We start from the raw sequence: 20,205 nt of genomic DNA on the forward strand, positions 1-20,205 counted from the left end.
AGGACCAATACCGCACACCCTCGGTCCCTACGCAGACTGATCCAAGTGGACACCCACCCGCACACTGACCGCAGCCAGTGATGCTTGACTTCGGTGATCTGCTGGGAACCGTGTCTTAACGATCAGTCCACTGCGGAACAGTTCGTGCCTTGAAGTTACAAATAAAAAACCCTAGAGCCTACAATGGAATAGTGCGCAACAGCTTAATTTAAGGATGACGATCTTCATGATTCTGCAATATGTTTTTTAATTCGTAGAAATACTATTTTATTTACATAACACTAGTGATACTTAATGGGCTACTGGCAACAGTTCAGGTAACATTCCTCAGGTTGTTGTTGTTCATTTACGTCGCACTAGAGCTGCACAATGGGCTATTGGTGACGGTCTGGGAAACATCCCTGAGGATAATCCGAAGACATGCCATCACAATTTTGATCCTCTGCAGTGGGGATGGCACCCCCGCTTCGGTAGCCCGATGACCTGCATGCGAAGTCGAGCACTTTACGGTAGAACAGTTTAACGAGGACCAATACCGCACACCCTCGGTCCCTACGCAGGCTGATGGAAGTGGTCACCCACCCGCACACTGACCGTAGTCAGTGATGCTTGACTTCGGTGATCTACTGGGAACCGTGTCTTTACGATCAGTCCACTGCGGGACAACATTCCTCAGGATAATACGATTTTCATCGCAAATAAACATCACAATTTTGATCCTTTGCAGAAAAGGAGATGACTTCCCCGCTTTGGTACTCCTACGACTGGCAAGCGAAATCGGTAAAACAGTTTAATGAGGGATGATACCGCACATCCTCGGTTCCTTAGCAGACCAATCAAAGTGGTCACCCACCCGATCTCTTACCTATGCAAGTGATGCTTAACTTCAGCAGTGCGTTAAAACAAGAAACCTTATCAATAATTGCCAGCACATTTACTTGTCAAGCTTTCAATGCTTGATAGTTAATTTATCTTACTTCAGATAGTTGCTAAACTCGCTTGTAAAGACTAAAGATCTTCAGTGACTTCGGGAAATGAACCCGAGACCTTTTCTATCGAGATCTTAGCATTTTCAACCTCCCAAGTCATATTTTGTAATCAATCTAGTAGCGTCATCTAAGTTTTCATTCTTGATAAAAAATAAGCTGACGATTAGCCAGTTACGCACTATATGCTTTCACATTACCTTGCAGGTCAAATGACCAGTATTGTTCTGGTGTTACAAATATTGTGATTATTTCATACTTTTAACGTTCATTTATTGGTTTTTATTTTTATACGAAGACGACCATGAATAAAAATAGTCTCAAAAGTTCTAGCAATGTGATTTTTTCGATGTTGTACAAAGCACTGATTGTCTCTATGTTGGTAAGTAATTTTTTATGGTGTTGAGAAGTTTCACAAATAGATTCGCCGTAAATCGCTTATTAAGTTTTTTTTTAAAGTTAGGAAATTTTTTAACCTTCATGTCTGATAACTCAGTTTTTAACTCTCTATAGTAAACGCTAAAAAAGAAATTAAATATACATTTTAAAGGAATTTAGTTTTGGGAACGAATCATTAAAATTATTCAGTGTAAGATTTACGAAGAATTCGCAGAATAAATGTAAACCTTTAAAAAAACTCAATTTTTTTAAAAAAATTTTAAGTTTGCTTAAAATCGGTTTATAGATTTAAATTTTTAGAAAACTTTTTCCTAATAATCTTAAAATCAATCTAATGTCCATGTTATGATTGGTAAAATGAATGTTAGGAAGAAATTGCGTTTAATTGACTCAAGTGTGAATGAATTTGTTCAATTTTATCACCCCCAAAACATAATTTAAACAAATTTGTAACATTTAAAAATTAGTGGAATGTTTTTTTTTCAATACCTCTGGAAAATCTTTTATAATAATAATAATAATCAATACCTTTGGGCAACTATGTAAATATTAATAATTTTAGAAGCATTTGTACAATATATAAAGTAATTTATTTCCGTATTGGTCTTTACTTCTTTTCAGGGAAGCATTTTGTTATATATACTATAAAGATTAATTGAAATACCAAATTTTATCATTTTGTCTTAAAATGATATTCAAGTTTTTATTGTTGACTTCAATTTCTGTTTATACTAGAATTATATTATTGTGCTGACCTGTTCTTACCTTTTACATTTTCACACGATCTTTTGAGACACGATCTTTTATATCGTGACTTAGAATTAAGTACTATTTAAGTCAATATTCAATCTTATGTAAACAAAGTAAAATAATTACTGCTAAAAAGACATCTTCAGCAGTCACACAAATGAAATGAAAAACTGAATCTTTTTCATTATATCATTTTTAAAGTAAATTGAGGCAACAAATTTTAAAATTTCTTCTAAAAGTTTATCCTGGTTTGTATGGTCCTCGAAAGATTTTTATAGACCAATCGACATACATGTCCATTTTTCTGTCAGAGGAAATTATAAGTATTGTATACTGTATAAGTATTGTATACTCTAAAATTGTACCGTAAATGAATTTTGTTATCTCGTCTTAAAAAGCTGATTAATTTATTGTTCCTCATTTCAAAATTAAGGCTCTCAATATTTAATTAAACACAATATAAAAACGAAACTTTTCTGGATCATAATTTAAACTTTATTTCATGTTATATCTCACAATTTCTGCTTAAGAAACGCGCAGTTATCAATAAATTTCTTATTCTGACGCTGTTTTATTTTTCCATTAACACAGATTTGTTCAGAAATTTGGATATTTTCTCAAAAATAATTTTAGTAGAACCCTTTGGAAGTTTTTTTTTCAACGAAGAATGTCAATGTTGGTAACAACCAAGAAAAATTTAATATTGTGGCAAATATTTAATGAGGTTGTTGGAAATTGAAAGGATTTAAATTTAGGAATTATTCTGAGCAGTTTAAGTTATTTATAGTTCCTTTATTCACAAATACGTTTTTGGTGTTAGGAATAAAAAAAAATAGCAATTAGAATAGATAAAAAGTTCAAATTCTATTTTTTGAATTTTTCCTGTTCATGAACACCCTGCTATTTAATCACTTTGTAGCAAATTTGAACATAAAAAGTTATTTATTTTTGTACTTTTTTATTTCTTAGGTTAATGCCGTGGGTGCAAGATTACGACAAAACAATGCTGAGCTTATGGTTAGTTGTGACAATTCTGTAATGAAAGTGCAGATGACTTTTAAATACCCTTTTAGTGGGATAGTTTTTGTCCCTGAGCATTATTACGATCCTACTTGCAGGTGAGCTTTTAAAGTTGCTAAAGGTTATTACCAAGTTATTGTTTAATTTTTACTTACTTTGTGTAAGTATTATCGCAGTTCGCTACTTTTAGCTTGTTGCAGCCAAGTCGCATTCATTTCTTGCGCTGTATCTTATAAACTAGTATATATTCAGTCACTAGCATACACCGAAGAGCCATCACATTATGACCATCCTCTATCTATAACAATGGACCATCCTAGGTTTTCATGGTTTCTCGCCCAGGAACAATGTTTTCATGGGGCACATTAGGACCCATAATCCTCATAGAACAATCCCAGACGTTTGTAAGCTACTTGAACATAGTTGCAGACCAGGTTCACCCATTCATGGCAACAGTTTTTCCTGCGGGGGATGGTGTTTACCAACAGGATAATGCACCATGTCATAAGGGTCGAATCGTCATGGATTGGTTCGAGGAACATTCCAGTGACTTTCAAGTCATGTCTTGGCCCCCAAATTCACCTGACCTTAATCCAATAGAGCATTTGTGGTCCTACTTGGAAAACCAAATTCGTGCTGCCACGCTACCCCCTCGCAATGTGAGGGAATTGCAGGACCAGTTGGTGAGCGCTTGGTACCAGATACCTCAGACTACCTATCAGCACCTTGTGGAATCAATGCCACGGCGGGTGCTAGCAGTTTTGAGGGCTAAAGGTGGTCGTACACGGTATTAGCAGGGTGGTCATAATGAAATGGCTCTTCGGTGTATATTCAGTTTTGCAACTTAGCAGATATACAAAATAAATTTTCTGCAACGACGAATTTGTTTTTGGACTAGATTTAAAAAGAAAATGTGTATTTAGATTTTATCTTCTTTATATTTATTAACTTATATTTTAATACAAAGAATTTTAAGATAAGTTTAAGAGTCTATTAAAATGTAAGAGCCAATCTAATGAGTTAAATTTTTTTCGGTTTCTATCAGTTTGTCCTTAACCCCTTTAGGACCAGCATAATGAGAAATAAGTGCTTACCTAGTCCAGCATACTTCGAGAGTGTACGTACTAGAAAGTACTTATTGTACTACTACAAGATGTAAAATAAGAGTTCCGTATTGAAATCACGCCAGAGTGATCTTGAACAGCTAGATTCAGATACTCGTTTTATATGTAATACCGTGGACTGTGGAGGACAAATCGCGTGATCGCTATGTGATCACGGTCTTGAAGCCCTTGAAACACAAAGGAGGCAAGTCTTTACTACTACTTTAACGTGTTTAATAGATAACATCTAAAATAAGTTTCGTTTATAAATATCGCGTAAAGTATACCGATAATCTAATTTTACCTAGGAAAGCTTTAAAGTACTTGAAGGAATGCTCTCAAGTTCAACTATGATTAGTCTTTACAGAATTGCAACAAAAAAGGTTTAAGTTTGTGTTCCAAAATTGCTGAAGAACCTTTAAATCCTTGCAAATAAGTTTAATAAGATAAGTAATAAGTTTTTAAAACTTATTACTCCACTGAAAAATTTACAAGTTACTGAAGCACAATCAAACAGAACATTCATTATCCCTATTCCAATTTCATTACGCATCATAGTTGAAAAAGTACTTCTGAGTCCTTCAGTACATTTATTTAAATAAATTATTTAAAAACTGCTCAAAGTTACGCTACTTCGAAGCTTCTGAAGGCATTATAAAATAAAACAATATAGCGTTAACAACTGGTTATAAAACTTCTTACTGCTGCAGAACAAAAAATACGTTTAGTCACAGGTTTATAAATTTGTATCTCTTCATCTTATATATATAAAATTATATACAAATGGCTAGGAGAAATCAGAATTTTTGCGTTTAAAGTTGGATGCTTATTGAGACGGCCTTAAACTTCAAATTATAAGTTCGCAATAAAATTTAAAATATAATATACGATAGATATATAATTAAGTAGGTATTTTATATTCAATATAAGCATTCTTTGCAAACTTGCAGTATTTTAATTGTGTAATTAGTGATTATTTGAGTATAAGTGTCCGTGCATCTGTAACCATTGATGAGCTAGCAGGTTTAGCATCAGCACAAGATTTTAATTTATGGTTCAAATATATTCACTCATTAAATCGAAGAGTGTCATCTAGTAAAGATTGTATTGTATAACTGTACTGAATTACCCTTTCGTTACATGTTGTACGAAAATTTTTTTTTTAATTGTCTACAACCAAAGAACTGATCTCGAGTTCTGTCACTTCTAAAACAATCTTAGATTCTTTTTTTAAAAATTTGCTTTCTGAATGTTTGATAAGTTGAATCATTGAAAATTATAGTTATTATTGATAAGTTGAATCATTGAAAGTTAATATAATGAACTAAAAAGTACTGTTATTTTTTAGTTATGGGCTTCATCCAAACTCAACTGCTTTGGAAATAACTCTTACTCTACTTCATGACTCATGTAAAATGCAGATATTAAATGTTTCCAATAAGCTCATTGGCTTTAATACTATAGCAGTTTTTCATCATCGTATGCTGGAGACGGTTTACGATTATATTCAAAATGTTACTTGTGAGCTTAAATGTCCCATCACGGATTTGAATAAGAATATCTGGAGTGAACCAGTATTAAATACGTGGATATCATTTGAAAATCCTCTCTCAGTTTTACCAGAAGACATTGTTGACACAATGGGCCTTGAAGATGCTCTTCTGCTGGTCTATCATGTAAAAGATCGAGGTCTGTATCGGGACATGGTGGTAATGAACTGTATTGGACACGATGATCGCACAGTTAATCAAAAGACAAATTTTTATCAAATATCTAGTCCTTTCGGATGTTCTTCAGAATTTGATTTAGTATCGAATTTTACTGCTTTTAGAAATCCACTTAGTAGTTCGAAGATGATTGCGTATGCTGTTGTAAAGAATTTTTCTATAGTTGCTAGAAGACGTCTTTATATTACTTGTGGAGCAGAAATTTGCAAAGACAAATGTGAAAGGAAATGTGGTGCAATTGATCACAAAAAAGGTTTTTATTTCAGTGATATAGTAACTAAAGGTTTGGTAAAGAGACCAGAAGGGTCTAAAAGACCAGCGTCTCTTACTGCGTTTGAGAGATTTGATAGGCAGAGGCGATCACACGAAGACGTAGATTTGTTTTTCAAGTATGCTGCAGATGAACAGAATGAATTCCTCTTGGAGAAAATAAGCGTGGTTTCACCGTATTCTGTAATTCAATCTGATGCTGCAACAATTCAAACGAACCAAAATGGCACGACGCAAGACTCTGAACAAAATGGTCGTTCAAAACGTGCAATTAGGCAATTTGAGACTGAACTAATATCTCCAGGAATGAATGTCATCGTGATCAAATCGGAACAAACTGTTGATTTGGAGCAGTCTACAGTTATGGTAGAGTCTGCATTGCCAAGAAACAATGAAAGTTATCAATCTGTATCCTCAGACTTGTCTGAACTTGATTCAATTGTGAAGATAAAAGTGCCATTTGAACCGAAGCGTTCAACTAGAATTGATGGGGAGCATGTGTCTGACCGATTTAGCTTCAGTTCCTTTTTAAGAGCATTGGTAGCAATTTTTGCTTTGATTTGTATCAGTGGTGTTTGCTATTTCCTGTTTTCTTTTAGAAGACATCCGGTTGTAGAAACTGTTTCAGACTATACGTCGCAAGCTTATTTTTAAAGAAATGTCAAAAATTTTAAGTTATTTTACATTTTTAATAAAGTTTTACAAGTTGCTTTTTTTTCAAGTTTTCTGAATAACCGTCTTAATAAGAATCTTACGGGGGTTAACAAAAAATGCCCCAAAATTTATATAGTTAGAATTTTCGGAAATTATTTCGATAAAATTGTGCCAATGAAATGAAAGATAGCAGGTAGATAAAAATTTAGTTATTAAAAAAGTAGCGCTATAAGGAATAGCTAGTTTTTATTGTTGAGAAATATTTTAAGCTAAGGATCAAAACTGGCACACAAATCATATGATTTAACACTTTAGAAACTTTAATTTTAAAGAAAAAATAACGTTTATACCAAACACTCCTTAAAGGTGGAAATTTAGTATTAAATAAATAAACCAGCATTTATGCAAAATGGAAATAGAGCAATGCACGGAGGTATTTTAAAAGATATTTGATAGCTATTTTATAAATCATACTAAATATATTAGTATACATGTATATGTAAACTGATATTGTACTGTGTGTTTTATGAATTGGAAATTGAAAATTCTTTAAGCTGGCTTTATAAGCCGTAAATTTCAGGCCACTTTGCAGAAGAAACAATAAAAGTTGTAGTTTAGTTACTAATTTAAAAACCATATAGAATTTAGAAACATTTAGTTCCCTGACTAAAATCTTTATTTTGTTTTGGAAACGCCGACACATGTTTAGTTCAGAAAAACCTACTAGAATATCAATAGAATTATTTCGATTAAGAGAATAAGACGAAACTTTAGCAAATATTGATTGGTCATATTGCTTGATTATTGTAGTCATAAACATGACATAGAGGTAAAAATGCGGCTTAATGAGCTATTAAACCTAGGTCAAAATATTGTATTTCCTGTTTTTATCCTTTTATGGATTAAGAATTTATTTTATGGATTAAGAATTTATCTATTTTAAAATTACAAATATTAAGATTGTGTGTAATTAAATTTTTAAGTACGAAGAATTGAACTTTTTACTTTTAATTTTTTAGCAAAATTAATTTCCCTTATTAGCTTTGGGTTTTTACTTTTAGGTACTATATTTTTATTTCATTTTACGTCGGAGCCATTCTGTCGTAAAACTGATTAAAAAAAAAAAATTAAAATAGCATAACAATGCATTGTTTAAAAAGCTCTAAAAAATTGATGGCCACATTTAGTATAGGACCTTACAAACCTTAAAAAATCTAATTGAAACTGAAATTCCTTAAATTGTAATTAAAAAGATGCTGTCGTAACAAATGAATAATAACTTTATAACTAAGGGTATTTCTAATAAAATCATATATTTTTTTAAAAAATAATGTGCTTTACTTTTTAGGAATTTAGAAATAATTTTTTCATGAAATTTAGCTGCTGCCACATTTAAAAAATTCGTACCTTCAACAGATTAACATCTGAAAAAATTAAATTCTCAGTACTTGTTTTAGACAGATATATCTGATGTAGTGTCATTTCATATATTGGTTACTCACCTAATAAAATCTCTAATTCGAGGTAAATTATCTTGTGGGGGTTTTGACGCCTATCTGACGAATTTTGAAAGCGTTAGAATTTATTTTACAACCGTCGTTGAACAGTCAACCCAATTTTTGGGGTTACGACTAATGTTCAACTCCATAGCCTTCTAATTTTAAACCCAATACAGAACTCCTGGATCAAGTATTAGGAGTAATTAACCTTCGTGGAAGAATTTTTAATGGAGTTTACCCGCATTTGCGTTGCATGGAGAGGAAAACCACCGGAATCTCCCACGGTTAACCTGACGGCAAGGAGATTCCAACCCATGATCCGTCTACCACTGAGGATATTTCACGTCAGCACTGTGGTCGGTGCAAGCCGGATGCGGAATTCGTATAGACCAGTCTTCGCTGGAATTCGAACCCGGTTCACGTCAATGGAGGGCGAACGCTCTGCCATCACGGCTCCTAGCTTTTGATAGATACTTTTAAAGCTATAATAAAAAAAATTAAACATTGGCTTGGAATCTTCCTCCAATTTTTGGGAATGTTTCAAAAATTCGCCAGAATACTCGTAAAAACCCATCCTAACAAGCGCATTACTTAGTTAAATGATATTCGGAGTTAAATTTTGGTAATTGTTAAATCAAAATTGGGTCAGCTGTTCAACGACGGTCGTAAACTAAAATTAGATGATATTAGAGTCATGGTGGCTCTGGGAAAAGAGCGCTCTCCCCCGAATGAGGGGACTTAGGTTCGTATCTCTGCAACTGCTTGTCGATATGAATTCTGCACCACTCTCACAACGATCACTAGAGCTGACGTAAAATATCCCCAGTGGTAGCCTTTCTGTCTGATTAATCGTGGGAGGTTTTCGTGGTTTTCCTCTCCATTTAAGTAAAATGCGGGTTAGTTGCAACAAAAAGCTTTCCACGAAAGCTAATTTCTTCCATTGCTTGATCCAGAAGTTCCCTAGACTTCTGGGTGGGGGCCAAAATTACAAGTCTACGGAGTTGAGCATTGTGAATTCAGAATAGGATTGGCTGTTCAACGCCGGTTATGAAATAAAATAAAATTATATTGTAGTTAAAAAATACTATAATTCCTTCCCACACTTAAAACTTGGGCTTGTTGCGAGACAGCGATAAGCCATCGTCAACAAAAAAGTAATGGTGGCAAAATAATTAAGTTAAAATGCGTATACTTTTGACACAACTCTTTATAATCAGTGTAAGCTAAAACCGGGAACTATCTCAAATTTGAAACAAAATTTTGTAAGTCTTTTTTACTTAATTTTTGTGTCTCGCAGTAACATCTTTATATTCAATTATTTTTATAAGGTATGAAAAATAAATAGAAATTGTACTACACTTTCTTAAAAAATGACAAATCAAGAACCGCAAAATTTAAAAAAAAAAAAAANAAAAAAAAAAAAAAAAAAAAAAAAAAAAAAAATACCTTTTTTCTTCTTCATTGGAGTGAAATATAATTTTAATGGAAGGTTTCACTTTTCTTTAAGACGTTGAATGCCATGGGGGTCACCGGTGACCAGCACTGAATTTGTTCGTAGCGCCACGGGGGTCACCGATGACCGGCGAAGCCAAGATTATTCGAAACGCATAATTCGAGTAAATTTTTAATGTTTTTAATTTCTTTAATATTATTATCGTTACTAAAATGGTTTGAAGAAATTAATGCAATATGGAACATGCAAAAATAGTTTTATTTATATACACAAAGATTTCAACTTGCTCCGGATAGCGAATGAAAATTTTCAAATGGTAGTTTATTAATTGTGATTCTTGGTTTAATAAATTCAATTTAGTAAATTTTTATCCACCACTATTTCTAAACAATTCGTAGGCTTATATAATTCACCACTTTTTTCAGATATATCATGCTGAACCTTTTTAAAAAAAACAGCAAAATCTGTTTAATATTTGCAAATTAAGTTGCCAGACGGGCAAGCCATATAAAATTAGCGTGGCATTCAACGCGTTAACTAATTATTGGCCGACGGCAAAAAGTCATTTGAATGTGAGATACACCTGAGAAAAAGTGATAGTAAATGGATATTTAATCTTTTTACTTACCACTTAAGTTTTATGTAAAACACTGGGTATCCACTACAGATTCAATTATAAATATTTATATTAATATAACATAATAGATCTGTCTTGTTCCTAAAAATTAGTACTTGAATAATAAAATTAGTACTGAAATTAGTACTTGAATAATAAAAATTAGTACATATTTACTTGTAAATCTTTTTTCCTTCATAGTTTTGAAAAAAAAACAACAAACCCCGTTCTTTTCGAAGAACGCTAGATACTGATATTTTAATTGTAGAATTGGAGCTAACATAATATTAAGATCTCTAAATAGTTGATATTTTTGATATTTTTAGCGAAGTATTTGTTTATAAAAATAGAACAAGAGTAATTGGCGTTTTGTAGTAGCTTCAAACACTGTTTAATTGATTCCACGCTTTGATTGTCATTTGACTAAAATATATTCAAAGTTTGAATTTCTGAGCCTTTTAAGAATATATCTTAATTATTATATCTAAGTGTTCACATTCATGTCAAAAAATGTGAATAAGTTTTAAAAAAATTATCTTCTCGCAAAAAAGAAAAAGTAAAGATAATTCAATGCGTAAATTTTTTTTTTAAATATTTTCGTTTGACATTTTGAGTATGAAATACCCATTCAGGGAATATTTTTTTAATAACTCTTCGCAATAAATAGCATAATATAACTAGAAAAATTCATTTTAAGTTTAGCAGTCCTGTTGTTTTTTACGATTTAACAGTACATTTCCTCTCTTTTGAAGTAATTTTAGAATAGATACCTATTAAGTTTTAAATTTTGCCGATGCTGATTAAATGTATAGTGCTGTCATCTAGTAGGTGAAATGAGAAGTGAAACAAAATGAAAACTAAATGATAAATTAGATAACATTGATTTTTGAAGGAGATTTGATAGTTAATAATTTTTATTTTCAAATGAAAAGTTAAAGCTATAAATCCTTAACAAAATAATTATGTAAGTCTAATTGAACAAAATTACATATTTATCATCGCAAATAACTCATTAAAATAGTGCTGCCATCTAAACTTTAAAAATGAAGTTATTTTCTTTTTATCTAAAGTAATATCAATAAACCAAATATTTTTAAATTCATATATTTTTAAATTTATATGTTTTTAAATCAAAATGCAAGGGATTACATGCCTTTGGATCCAAGATGAATAAAGGATCCACAAGATTATAAAGAGAAAAAACATTTCCCACTTAATAAGCCATTTTTGTAAAAGAATTCTAAAAACGTCACTTTTTTGTTTTTCCCATTCCATTTGCTTCATTCTCAAATTGTATGGCCCATTTATATTATGACAATTTTCCATTTAACATTTGTAACTTTATACTTGGGTCAGCATCGAATATGAAGGTACAATGTTTAAAATATTCAGGTGCAGGAAGTTTATATTTTTCTTATTTCACAATATAGAGTAAAAAAGTTTTAAATGCTATAATTAAATAAGATATATTTCGACGGAAATAAAATTCACATTTAATAAATAATTATAATTCATATATTTTTTAAAAAAATATTTCTTCCTAATTCAGAAATTACGTAAATTTTTTTAAAAAAAAAATAACCTTTTGAATTCGAATTAAATTATTTGTAGATGAAAAAATGATTCATTTCATATATGTCTACAAATTAAACATGTGATTAAAAATTCAAGTAGGTATTACAAACTCTCTAAAAAATAGTTATTTCTTAAAAAATCTATCAAAATCATATGTTTAATATTATTTATCAATTCTTTTAGGGAAAAAAAAAAGATGCCTTTTTAGAATGAGATGAAACACAGAATAAAGGATTTCTTGTTATGCCACTAGCGTAAATTTAAAATGTATGGCATAGGGATTAATTAGGTTTAATGAATAACTCTTTTGAAAATACTGCGTTTACTTCACCAATAATATTCAGGACCAAAAAAATTTTTCGCAGTACAATTTCATTAAAATAAAGTTCAGTGTTGTATATTTTCGTTTAGAAAAAAAATTCGCTTAGTGAGAAAGGGTGTCTTTTCAGAATCAGAAAAAACCCAGAATAAAGGATTTCTTGTTATGCCACTAGTGCAAATTCAAAATGTATGGCACCATTTTATTAAATAACTCTCTTGAAAATACTACGTTTAATACACTGATAATGTCTATGTCCAAAAAATTGTTTCGCTATGCAATTTCATTAAAATAAAGTTCAGTGTTGCATATTTTTAACTATTTTCTTATGTGTCAGGGTATCATTCCATTTTCAATCACTTTTCAAAATTTTTATTTCTAACATTTACTCCTTTACTCCTTTTTTTTTTAACAGTTACTGCTTTAATTAAAAGTTCACTGTCAGCCATATTTGGAAAAACTTATATGTTAAATGCAGAAGGTGAGGCACCATTTTAACACCTGTAGTACTTATTTATGTCATAAAAATAAAATTTCCATGAGCAAATTGTGTTTCCAAAATTCAATAAGCCTTTCGAGCAATAAAAAAAAGAAGAAAAAAAAACATACAAATAGTCAAACTACACGAGAAAAATAATATGTCATTTATATGTATTTTTTTGTCTTCATATTTTCGCCTTATTTGATTAGAAAAATGAATTTTACCACTCAGTCTATATTGGCTCCAAATTTTAACCTATAGTTACCCAACACGGTCAAGTGTACGTATAATCGGTCGGCATCGATATTCTAAATAAATAAATGAATAAATAAATGCTTGGCAAATGAGTAAATTGTCTTACATTTAACTCATTAATTAGCATTAACTAACCATGCAACATAAACAACTTCAGGCTTGATATATTTTTTTTATTAAGAATAGCCGGAATAATTTTTAGCACAGTAACTACATTTTGTTGAATGTGCATTTCCTCAAAAAGAAAATAAATAAATAAATAAATAAATAAATGAAATAAATAAATAAATAAACGGACCGACCTAAATAACTTTTGATCTAATGATCGGATCTTCACATTCTAGAACTCAATGTTTCGAAGCGGCGACCTTAAATATGCTAATTATTTACTGCAGACGATATTTTAAGTTGCAAAAAAAGACACAAAACATACTTTTTCTGATTAAACATAAATATTTTTGGACGGATTCGGATTTCTGACCCCCAAATTATAGGGGGTGGCAGCAATCTGGGAAATATGGTCCTAGTAGTTTGGTCAAGAGAGCGGTCCAAAATTTGGACCCCTTAAATGTTAATTGTGCTATTTGCAGCACAACTTCGCAACAACTTGCAGTTCCAAACTTCGAGAACTTTCTACGCGAATTGAAAACTTTTTCCACACAATTATAAAATTCGTTTATTCAAAGGTAATTCCATGCTGAAAATAATTTTTAGTAAATATCTATTTTTTAAAATTTTATTTAATAAAAAAATTTGAATCGCAACGTAAGTAAATTTTTACATAGTTTTAAAGAATAAAGTTTTAAATAACAAAATACAGACCTAGGCAAACCTGGAGTAATCCATGAAGTTTTAATTGCTGAAAGAAGAAATTGAAAATATCAAAATGCAAATAAATTATTGTAAGAGAACTACTGCGTAATCCTAAGTATTATTTCATAATTTATTTTCATTTTGATATTTTGAAAATATATTTTCAGTATTTGAAACTTCCTGACTTACTCTAGGTTTGTCTGAACTCACTTTTACTATACTTGAAATTTTTAATAACTTATGTAGGTGAAAGAGAATTTTCGATGAAAAGTTTCTCACTTGATATAGTCTTCACTTGATCACTTGATATACTCTTAACTGATTAATTGAATTTATTAAGACATTTAACGAAGAATTGTGGATGAGTAGAACATTAATAAGTTCAACCTTTGACATTCTGTTGAATATTTAAGTTGTGGTCAGAGCTAAAAGTCGGAAAAGAGTAAAATTTGGTAGCAAAATAATTTTCTTATACAGCTTGTTTTCGGGAAAACTATCATGCATGAGTGCTAAGATTTATTTAAAAGTAATAGCAGATATGTACAACTGTTTTATTTTCTCCCCTAGAAAAAGTAAACAGTGATGAATATTTAATATTTATTAATTCAAAATATGAAAATAAAGCATAAATTTATTTTGATACCACTTTAAGTACGAAAATAAAATTGAATGAAATGTTCATAAGACATGACAGCTATGTTATTTTACTTTCATTTTAACTCTAATATCTGTTAGTTCTATGTATGTTAGTACAATTTTTATTTTGAAATAAATATCCTTTAACTTATACGGTCGTTGCCACGTATTTTACATAGTAGTAGTAAAGTAGTTTCTGTAACATGAGATTTTCATGAAATAAATTATTTTACTAAGCATTACTTTCTAATTCATGGTTCCCACGAACCTTAACCCCTTGGGGACGGGTGATTCAGAAAAGCATTCGTACAAAATCAGAATCAAGTTGTAATTAAATAAAAAACGGTAACTTAAATGTAGTCGTTGCTATTTTGACAGACTTACTTTGTTTTTACTTTAATTATTGTTAACTTAATCATATATATAATCAATGTTAATTCAAAGTATAACTAAATAGTTTTATTTTGAACAAAGTAATGGTGAATTAAATAAATCAAACAATTATAACTCTGCCCACAAATAAATTGCAAAAGAATTACTTTGATTACCAGTTTTATCTTTTTACCCTGATTGATACGGTTTTATGCTGGCACGTATTTGTGACAGTCGGCGCGAAAGGGTTAAAGAAGAATTTCCTATGCGAATAAGAATAATAAGAATTTCTATTTTTAAGATACCACTTTAATATTTAGAGATCTTGTGCGGCAAAGGTTTTATGCAGATAAATTTTAATTGAAAAATAGCATATAGTGGTAGTCACAAATGTATTAAGTGATCGAGATTCGTCTTCTTATTGTTACCACTTTTTAAGGTTTTTAAGACCAATAGAAATCTTGCAATAATGCCCTTTACATGTGAGATTTTCGGAAAACTTTTTTCCCGGAGGTAGTGAGCTAAAAAAGGTATTTATACACCAAACACAAATTTTATCACAACTTAGGAACAAAACTTTTTTCTCTTCTGATTTTAGCTTTAAGCCTAAGGCCTCCAAGCGGCCTTTTTCTCATTTATCTTGAAATATTTTTTTTCCCCAATGCCCACCTGTGTTAACATCCGTCAATTCAGGCATTTACAGGGCGATTCTGTTGACCTCTCTTTCAGGGTCACCATATTAGGTGGGCCAACATCTCTCCCACAGTGAGGACATATAGTACAGAGAAAGAAAGAACATCCATGCCTTGCCCGGGATTCGAACCCAGAACCTTTCTGATGCAAGGACAGTTCCTTGCCCCCTACACAGGTCGGTCGGCATCTTGAAACACATTCGATGAGGTATGACAATGTGGCGTGGAATGCGAACGGAATTACAAGTAAGTGGTGATGGTGGCTAGCGGAACTTTAATATGATTTTAAGAAGCTCTTTCGCCAATTTAAAATGAAAAGCCACAATTTAAGTGCCTTACACTTGAAGCAAATCTATAATTCTTTACTGTATATGCTATCCTGCCGTAAAGAATTATCTGGGCTCTAGAACTGACAAATAACCTAAATATTTTAAAAGTTATCATACTTTTTTAAAAACCAATTTGGAGATATTTTCCACTTAGATGAAAATTATCAAAATCAATGCCTTNGCTTGTTTTTTTATGGTTATTAATTGCTTTTTTGGCATTAATTGTTCTTTTTCTCGTGAATTTTAATTGAATTGTTATTATGCTTCATAGTAAACTTTGTGATCGGTGGCGTGCCCAAAATATTGTGTCGCGTGTCATAAGTGGCACGCGTGCCACTGGTTCGCCATCCCTGGTATATGCTATCCTGCCGTAAAGAATTATCTGGGCTCTAGAGCTGACAAATAACCTAAATATTTTAAAAGTTATCATACTTTTTTAAAAGTAACCAATTTGGCGATATTTCCCACTTAGATGAAACTTATCAAAATCAATGCCTAATTCCTATTTTTTTTGCAAATTTTTGTGAGCCCAGATAATGCAGCGTTGGAGTTAGTTTTTAAACATTAAAAAATTAGACCCAAAAACTTTTTCATTTTCTCAAAAATGTTTCTTTTCTCCATATTGACGTTTTGCGCCATTTTCAGAATAAACATGGAGGGAGCTGGTTGAAGATAGGCTAAACTTGATCTAACAGTTATGAGTAACTCCTGCAAACTCAGATCAGTTATGAAAATAGCATATTATTTGCAAGAAAAAAAAACATTATTTCATGCTACTACAGAACCTTCGAAAAGCAGCCTTATACACTGGTGATATTGCATGATATTTGCAGATGTGCAAAATACATGACAGATGTGTATAATGCGCAGTTGTATGTACAGATGATGATACTTGAGCTTCATAGAATAAGTTACAAAGTGCATAATGACCATGCAAAAAAATTAATCAATTTCATGGAATAAGTTAGATTTTGTATAGATATAAAAAAAATTTCTGATATTTTATTTTGAAAAAATATTAATAAGCACTACATTTTTTGTAAAGAATTTTGCTCGAGACATCCGCCCTCCGGGTTTCTGGATAATTGTTCTTCTCTTTCTCCCCCCAACCTTTAAGTACAGTCTTGACTGCTCATGTAAATCACATGCATAATATTCTTAAATTGTCATATAAAATCGAAATTTCTGCTGCCTTTTTACTGAAGTTCTAGAATTTCTAAATTTCCCATTTATCATGCGTACCCTGTGTCCACCCCATTAGTGAGGTAAAACTAGGTAATCTGACTTCTTATATGAAAAAAATTATTTATAAAAAAAGTAGTAAATCTATGACCTATCGTAAATGATATATTTTATTTTATTACGGCCGTTGAATAGCCGACATAATTTTAGGTTTACGGCTACTAAACTTCAACTCCGTAGCCTTGAAATTTTGAACCCAATTCAGAAGACAAGAGAACTCCTTGATCACGTATAGAGAGAAATTTACCTTCGTGGAGGACTTTTTGATGGAACTAACCCGCATTTGCGTTACATGGAGAGGAAAACCTCCCACTGTTAGCCTGATGGGAAGGGAACTCTATCCCATGATCCGTCTGCCACTGAGGATATTTTATACCAGCACAGTGGTCGGTGCAAGGTGGGTGCAGAGTTCTTATCGACCAGCCACAGCTGGGATTCGAACCCGGGTCGCCTTTAGAGGTCTAGGTGAAAATACGAGATTTTAGTCCTATTCGATGATTGAGTCGAGTGTTCCAGTCAAATGTTCACAAGAAATTTAAAAACCGTGCGACTTTTAATTTGTGAACAAAGATGGCTGTCACTTAACCTGCTGTTTCAAATAAGCTCCTACTGCACTTCCCAACTTTTGCGACTCGAGAATGATACATTGTACACAACTAAACAATGAATATCTTAGTTAACCCTTTGCTTTCGGGGCTTAGTATGATGTAGCTCACCATTCTGGTCCACCTGTTATACCAGCCGTAAGCAAAGGGCTAAATCAGACAGTTTCTAAGGTAGAACAATTTATTTCCGACGGGCCTTCAAATATTCTGCGTGAAAGTATTTTTTTAACACGTGCGCTACCAACGCCTCCTATAACTGAAAGCCTCCACACGGTGTTTTGTAGGTAGTCCGATCAGACCACTATGAAGGTAAATCAAGTAGTGAAAGAACCATTTAATATGATAACTATTAAAAATTAGTAAGTGGTAACAAATATATGTCTAAAAATTTGTTTAATTTATGAATATATTTGGTTTGTTTTATTTACTTGCCAACCACTACAGATTCAATTCTCAGATATATATGATACATTTCTCTCAAGTACTTTTAAAATATCTCTTGTCATACGTGCAATTACTTTAAAAATTTTGATTTTGAGCTCATCAAAGACAANTTAAATAATCTGAGCAGACTACTTATAAGAAACCGTGTGGAGGCTTTCTGATGTAGGAGGTGATGGCGCTACCTGCTGACTGCAGGTGGTAATATTAAATCTATCATTGATGTGTGAAAATCTATAAAGATAAAACCAAAGTTGAATTTTCTTATATTAGCAACAAATTTAGTTTTTAAATTTACAATAGGTTTATTTTAATAAATAACATGTTTTTGTTATGAGGAAACATATTTTCTGCAAAAATAATTGGATGATAATAAGCTTTGACTTGATCCGTTTTGTTGATATAAGATGTAGAGAAGAATTTTGTGACGCAATATCGAGTGACAGGCGAAGAAAATGTTAAAGAAAATATATTCGTATTAGAATGATACGTTGTTGCATGTTTAATTGTTAGCGTAGCCTCTTAAAAAAGGTAAATTTTACTAATTTTAACGTATGAATTTTCTATTAGTTTTATAAATTTTAATGATTCAGAGATACCTGTAAGTGATTGTATTTAAATACCGCACTTCTATTCCCAAAAAGTAAAAATAGATACCAAATCTACTATATTTTTGATAATAATTTATTAAAAAATTCTGTACACTGGAGTACATGCTCCTTTTTAAAGTGACAGAAAAAGTCCCTTTATTAAATAAAGTCAGAGGGTACTTACCCCGGACGCATTCCTTGTAGAGGGGGAATAAAAAAAACATTTTGTATGGGTAAAAAAACTGAACTGTTTTATAAAAGACTGCCCAGAAAATTGCGTTGTGCTGAAAAATCAAAAATTTCTATTATTAAATACCACTTTTATTTAAAGAAAATAATGAATAATAATAGAATTATTTGATATAGATGCCAAGAAAGTTTAAATACTAATCAAGGGCTGTCCAGAAAGTAATTTCGGTTTTCTTAGTGTATTATAAACTCATTTTTTTCTATACAAAAAAATTGTAATTTGTCAAATATGTTCCATTTTGTACAATTATCTTTTGACATTTTTCAGGTAACATCATGATTCCGTGATCTAGGAATTTCTAGTTCTAATCAGCTACTAACCAAGTGCGATTTGAGGTCATTGTTATTGCTGAAATTTTAATCATTTAAAAAGTTTCGTAAACTTCAAAATAAATGATAATTCCATGATGTAAGGTCGAGGCAATATGAGGGATCTCAACGGAATTGGGTTCCATCATGACAATGCAAGGTTTCACACATCTTTGACAACATGGTGTACGAAATTATATATATATATAATATCTGTGATGATCATAATAAATTACATGATTTAGCAACCTCAGACAGTGTATTCTTATTGAAAAGTCATACATTACCCTTTTTTTGCCTAAAAAATTGGGGAATTTTTAGAAGCTAATAGTTTTACATTGCTAATGGTTTTTAATATTTTTGGATTAAATGATGCGAGGCTGGGAACACTGCACCGGAACCCTTTACATTCGAAGCTCTTGCAATGGTCAAAAAAACAAATGCCACCACAAAAAGTTTACACGACAAAACTCATAGTTTCCGCATTTACATTATAATGTCTGGGTAACTCTAAGTAAAGAGGTCATTAAATATTAAGATGGAAAAATTTATACACTTAGAGTGGTAGGTAAATTAAAAGGCATAGTCACAATGATGCCTGAAACTTTAAAAGTCATAACACAGTGGTCTAACAGAAAAGTCCTTAGTAACACAAAACTCCTATAGTGGTTTCGTGTATTGGTCATAACACAAAAGTCCTTTAAAAGTCATAACGCAGTGTTGCCTGATAGGCACTCTTGGAGTGCAAAAGGTTAGTCATATGTTTTATCTGTATTTTTTGTTACTTTAGATTCTACATTATAATACCTTATTTACTTTA

General features: G+C 31.5%; 1 protein-coding gene across 1 annotated transcript; it reads left to right on the forward strand.

The window, feature by feature from the left end:
- The first annotated feature begins 1,075 nt into the window (after positions 1–1,075).
- On the forward strand, positions 1,076–6,965 carry LOC107452735 (uncharacterized). Its single transcript, XM_016069310.3, has 3 exons — positions 1,076–1,368; positions 3,105–3,253; positions 5,607–6,965. The coding sequence occupies exons 1-3, from the start codon at positions 1,291–1,293 to the stop codon at positions 6,907–6,909; spliced, it is 1,530 nt and encodes a 509-aa protein (XP_015924796.2). The 5' UTR covers positions 1,076–1,290; the 3' UTR covers positions 6,910–6,965.
- Positions 6,966–20,205: the final 13,240 nt, after the last annotated feature.

The sequence above is a fragment of the Parasteatoda tepidariorum genome, chromosome X2, assembly GCF_043381705.1.
Source record: "Parasteatoda tepidariorum isolate YZ-2023 chromosome X2, CAS_Ptep_4.0, whole genome shotgun sequence".
Classification (NCBI taxonomy): Eukaryota; Metazoa; Arthropoda; class Arachnida; order Araneae; family Theridiidae; genus Parasteatoda; species Parasteatoda tepidariorum.

Excerpts from the sequence above, each read along its gene's own strand:
- LOC107452735 (XM_016069310.3), top strand. The coding sequence starts at position 1,291 with ATGAATAAAAATAGTCTCAAAAGTTCTAGCAATGTGATTTTTTCGATG. Across the intron at positions 1,369-3,104 it reads CACTGATTGTCTCTATGTTG|GTTAATGCCGTGGGTGCAAG; the intron begins GTAAGTAATTTT and ends TTTATTTCTTAG. Across the intron at positions 3,254-5,606 it reads TATTACGATCCTACTTGCAG|TTATGGGCTTCATCCAAACT; the intron begins GTGAGCTTTTAA and ends GTTATTTTTTAG.